Genomic DNA, 5,596 nt, shown 5'->3' on the forward strand with positions numbered 1-5,596 from the left:
CGCCTCTCCCCCCCCGGCCGCTGCCTGTAGAAGAGGACATAGGCAGTGTCCTTGGGGAAGAAAGAGGTGACGTTGCTGACGGATTCAAAGGAGGAAAAGGAAACTCTGGTGTCATTGAAGAGGTACCATTGGATTTCAAAGTCCAACTGCTTGTCAGAGGCCGGTTTTGGTGCCCTGTCCCGGGGCTGCCCATGGGGGACAGTGTCAGTGCACTCTCTAGAGTAGCAATAGTAGTGACCGCTCTCAGAGGAGATGCCTGAATGCACCACCACACTGCAGAGGTCGTACACAACAGACATGAAGCCACTTCCCGGGGCAGCCCTGTCCTTCCCATGCCAGCAAACCTCCCCGGATTCCTCCGGAGTGACGAGGATGGGAAGCTTGAGGACCACGGGGATGGAGACATTGTCCAAGATCTTCTTCCTCTTCATAGTCCGTGGGTCGAAGGAGAACCGCAGCAGCGTGAGGATGAGGTAGTGTGGTCCCTCCGTCAGCTCTGCCACCTTCTCAGCGTCCTGCAAGGACGCACATTTCTCACAGTGGTATTTGTTCTCTGCTGTCAGTCTCTCTGGGGATAGAAAATAGTTGATTAAATCTGGGACAGATCTGGAGTCCTTAGCAGCACGTGCCTGCTCCCCAGAGCTGGAGAGAGGGTCTTTGGCTGCATCCACACCAATGGCATTGCCACTTAAGGGATTTGCTGCTTCTCCTGGCTCCTGGAAACCCAACGTTTCCACTGGCATTGGTCGGGCTGCAGGTTGTCCGGCCATAGGGGCCTTCCTCTGGATCCAAGGAGACCCTGTGAGCTGGCTTGGGTTTTCAGGAGGCTCAATAAGCTGTGGACTGATTTCTTCCACAGGTAAAACAGATGTGCTCCCACGGATGTGCCTGTCCGATGGGGGAAAAGCCAAGGACAGGTCTGTGAAGGCTTCTTCTCGGGAGGAGACATTCAGACACTTCAAGCAGCGGATCTTTGTCATCATTTTACCCCCAAACATCTTCTCAATCAGTGTCTTGTTCAAGTAATGATGCTCCACTGCCTGAGACATCAAGCTGGATTCCTTGAGTTTCTGATAGATCCTTTTTCCAGTCTTTTCTTCTTCATGTAATCTTTGGCAGGGGAATAAAAGGCTGCATTATGCACTGATACAACACCAAGAGGTAGTTTCTAAAGTAGGGATTCTGTTCTTCTCCCCAAGAGGTTAATGTGGGTTAACCTGCCTGTGCCCAAGAGTCTGGTGCTGTGGGAGGAAGGTGGGGAGGAGGTGGGCAGGATTTGGGAACTGTAGGTCTCCATGTGCTGTTGATCCTCTCACTTATAAAGGTATCAATGGGACACCAAAGTCTGTGATTTCTAGGTAAGAGAAAGGCAAAAATGTACATTTTACAGAGGAGGCTGAGTGGCTTGTCAGCCTAAACTTGGTACAACTCATTAGGCAGAAGTTCTTCCCTGTGAGGGTGCTGAGGCGCTGGCACAGAGTGCCCAGAGAAGCTGTGGCTGCCCCATCCCTGGCAGTGTTCAAGGCCAGGTTGGACAGAGGGGCTTGGAGCAACCTGCTCTAGTGGAAGGTGTCCCTGCCCGTGGCAGGGGTTGGAACTGGAGGAGCCTTAAGGTCCCTTCCAACACAAACCAGGCTGGGATTCTATGAATTCCCTTTGCCTTCAGAGCAAAGGCAGAAACTTTCAAGCTGAACTAAGTTCTGATCTACCCTCAAGCCAGCCCAAACAGGAGTTTATCAGGGAGCCCTGGACCGGTCTCACAATCTCTTACCCCAAGCCTCCACTCTCCAAACTCCTCCAGGTCTCAGCCACCTGCACGTGGGTCAGCATTAAACATTACTTCTCATCTAAGGATGTCCTTGTCACCAGGCTCCAAACTGATGGTGATGGCCACATACCTGTCCAGCAAGTACTTGAGATACTCCGAGCAGTCCTGCTGAGCGCCGGGGGTGAACCAGGGGGGCCAGGAGGCAGAGAGGAAACTCTCAGGTGAGATGGCAGGTCTCTGGCAGCAAAACATAAGAAGAAATGCATTTAATCCTGGGGACTGTTCATCAAGGACTGTAGCAATAGGACAAGGGGTGGTGGGTTCAAAATGAAACAGGGGAAGTTCAGGATAGATATAAGGAAGAAGCTTTTCCCTGTGAGGGTGCTGAGGCGCTGGCACAGGGTGCCCAGAGAAGTGGTGAATGCTCCATCCCTGGCAGTGTTCAAGGCCAGGTTGGACAGAACACCTGGTGACATGGTCTAGTGTGAGGTGTCCCTGCCCATGGCAGGAGGGTGGAACTGTGTGATCTTAAGGTCCTTTCCAACCCAAACCAGTCTGTGATTCTATGATTCTATTCACATAGGAGGATGGAGAGGCGAGAGGAGGGTCTTTCTGGCTGCTTCACTGGGAGCAGGGTGTGCTTGTGTGCCTATGAGGTCTCCTTTTATTCCCCTAGAAAGGTTAATCTCAGGGCACAGGAAGACCTTCTTGGTTTGCTGCAAGTCAGGACAGTAAGGATGCATTTCAGCCATTATTTTACATACACCCCATAAAATATCCACGTTTATTTCTTCCTTCAATTTTAAAATGGTTTATTGGCCTGACCCAGAGATTTCTACTTAATTCAGCCTGAATTGAATTTGATGCTCCATTTAATTTGATCAGGATCTCTCTCACCAAATCCTTTCATAATAAAAAGACACAAAAACAAAGCAAAAAAATCCACTAAACTTCCACCTGTCATTCTGATCACTGCAGGCAGGTAATCTGCATCTCCAGTTAATGTAATCACTGCCATTAGGAAGCAGCTGTCTCATTAACATGGAAAAAGACACATCTTCGGCACAGAAGTGGCTTTAAGAACAGCCTGAAGAAGAAAAATAACTAGAAGGCTCTTAAGAAATTAGCAGGAAATTATTAACCATAAACTACACAATAAGCAAATACACTTCTGTATTTGCTCATCACAGGTCACGCACACACTTAATCTGCCATCAAAACCTGGTCTCTTCTATGACTACATGCTAAATTTAACAGGTTGTCTATACTTTAACCCCACAAGGGATCTGTCATAATGTAACACCACAATGCAATGAGCCAGCTCTGGCAGTCAAGGCTTGGGAAGCAAAGAAGCCCAGATGACCAGCTTCACAGCAAGGGAAAACTCACAGGGCTTTGAAAATCATGTCTTTGTAGGGACAGAAATATATTCTTTTTAAGAGAGGAGCTAGATATGACTTATCTGTATCTCCAGGAGTCACTCATATTAAATATAATGTTTGTCAATTTAAGTGTGTTATTTTTACTTTACTTTCCCTCACATACAGAGCATCCAAAGCATCTGGAATCGAAGGGGGATTTTTATTGCTATTCTTTCTTTACTGTTCTTTTTTAATACTTTCTTTACTGTTCTTCTAACAAAACCACTTTGAAGGCAGTTTTCTCCCATGATTTCTGCTTTGCTGTGAAGCAAGAGGACAAACGAGCTGCTCCAGTCTTCTTGCTGCATAGCAAGAAACAAAACCCTCTGCTTTACACCAACAGGCTTTTCAGCTGGCCACATGTGTAAGCTATTGCCAGAAGGACTTTATTGTCAAAGATATTAGCTATTATGTCAGCCCAGCCCAGGAAGACCACAAGCTGAAGACAGGCAGCCTGGTGTGAACACAGCTTGCTTTCATGGGCGATAGGAGCTTGCCTCCTCCACCCCCAAAATTAGCCTCCCTCCTATAAACAAGACTGGTCCCATTCTAAGAACCCACCAAGATCCACAGCTCCTTATCAGCACATTGGAGTCGACAGGAAGCAACTTGGAGACGAGCCTTTCCGCAGCCGACAGTCCAAACAAATAACTAGAACATGAAATAATTACCTGACTGTGCTCCAAAAACGCAAAGAGCCACTGGAGCTTTGTCATCAGGGGCTGGGAGTTGCCCTCGGTTAGATTCAACACCGAATGCCGAAAGCTGCAACGAGAAAGCAGAGATGCAGCCCATAACATGGAAAAGTGGGATGTGTAACACTGATGGGATAAGCAACCCCTGGAGCAACTCTTGAGTGGGAGCAAGGGAGCAAAGACTCACTCCGAAGCCATGAAAAGACTCTGTATGATGCTGTTCATGTAGCAGGTGTTTCCCAAGTTTATTAACCCGATCTTTCCCGTCTCTGATTTGGATGCCAGGCGTGGGTAGAAGCAGGCCAGCTCGTTCTTCTGTGAGGTCCAGGCATTCTGTCCCAGGAGATGTTTAATCCGGTCTTCATTTGGAACAGGTAGAGCCTTGGAAAGAGAGATCTGTGTTACAAGTTGTTATCTTCCCATGTGAAGATTAGTAATGGGCAACCACAAAACTCTTCTGCTAGAGGTGTTCATGCAACAATTTCTATGAATATGCATCCATGCAAGGGAGTGTTTAGCTGCTACTATTAGTCCTTTAGAGGCATTCAATATTGAAATCATAGCTAAAACCCACAGGCACAATCAGAACTTCTGCAGGCCCACCACAACAGAAGTATCTTCCATCAACTTGCTTGTGTGAGGCTCAAACTCAGGATGTTAAATCCTTTCTTCTACCGCAATTTGAGGTGTTAAGGTTAAGCCATCCCTACCAGTAACACAGCCCCTCTGCAGCAGGCTGCAAACTAACATGTCATTTCCATATGGAAAACAGAAAAATGTCCGAGAGGTGTAACTCTTACTTTAACTGCTTCCAGGACGGGTTCATAGAGATCTGGAAATCCTGAGAAACGGAAGAACATGCAGTGGATGAGCTCAGCCAGCTGCTCCAGGGAGCTGGTGGCAGAGTTGGAGTCCTCCTTCTTCAGAGAGGCCACCAGCCTGGGGATGTGAGGGAGCAGCTGGAAAAGGGAAATTCACTGCATCAAAAGTGGCTCCAAATTACTCACAGAGCTTTAACATACGTGTGGGGGAATGGAATTCAGCCCCAGGCAGAAAGGACAGTCAACAGGACTTGACTGCAGTGCCATTCTGGACTTCATCCTTCTCCCTGTGAACTCAACAGCAACCCTTCTATTGATTTTAGTAGTGCAAATGCTATAGACCCTGGAGGGTTTCATGCTGCGTGGCAACTGCAGGCCCATGCTGCTTTGCCATCCTGCCATTCTTATTGTCTACTAAATCTTGGTGATCATGGTGAGGCCACATCTCGAATCCTGTGTCAGTTCTGGGCCCCTCACTGCAAGAGAGACATTGAGGTGCTGGAGCGGGGCCAGAGAAGGGCACCGGAGCTGGAGCAGGGCCTGGAGCACAAGTGTGATGGGGAAGGGCTGAGGGACCTGGGGGTTTAGTGTGGAGAAGAGAAGGCTCAGGGGGGACCTGATCGCTCTCTGCAAGTGCCTGACAGGAGGATGGAGTGAAGTGAGGTCGGTCTCTGCTCCCAGGGAACAAGGGATGGGACAAGAGGAAGCGGCCTCAAGCTGCTCCAGGGCAGGTTTAGCTGGAGCTGAGGAACAATTCCTTGCCCAGAGGGTGCTCAGGCATTGGAACAGGCTGCCCAGGGCAGGGCTGGAGTCACCGTACCTGCAAGTGTTCACAGCCCGTGTAGCCGAGGCCTCGGTGCCAGGGGTTAGTGGTGGGCTTGGCCCTGCTGG

At 48.9% G+C, this 5,596-nt stretch overlaps 1 protein-coding gene across 1 annotated transcript in view; it reads right to left on the minus strand.

The window, feature by feature from the left end:
* Positions 1–5,596, minus strand: part of USP35 (ubiquitin specific peptidase 35) — an 18,906-nt gene that overhangs the window by 934 nt on the left and 12,376 nt on the right. Inside the window, exons 5-9 of the mRNA XM_010017903.1 lie at positions 4,685–4,843; positions 4,072–4,265; positions 3,861–3,954; positions 1,899–2,005; positions 1–1,110 (exon numbers count right to left, since the gene is read on the minus strand). The exon at positions 1–1,110 is cut by the window's left edge and continues 121 nt beyond it. Coding sequence (XP_010016205.1) covers positions 1–1,110; positions 1,899–2,005; positions 3,861–3,954; positions 4,072–4,265; positions 4,685–4,843 — 1,664 coding nt within the window. The remainder of the gene's footprint in view (positions 1,111–1,898; positions 2,006–3,860; positions 3,955–4,071; positions 4,266–4,684; positions 4,844–5,596) is intronic.

Source organism: Nestor notabilis, unplaced genomic scaffold, assembly GCF_000696875.1.
Source record: "Nestor notabilis isolate BGI_N333 unplaced genomic scaffold, ASM69687v1 scaffold24047, whole genome shotgun sequence".
Taxonomy (NCBI): Eukaryota; Metazoa; Chordata; class Aves; order Psittaciformes; family Psittacidae; genus Nestor; species Nestor notabilis.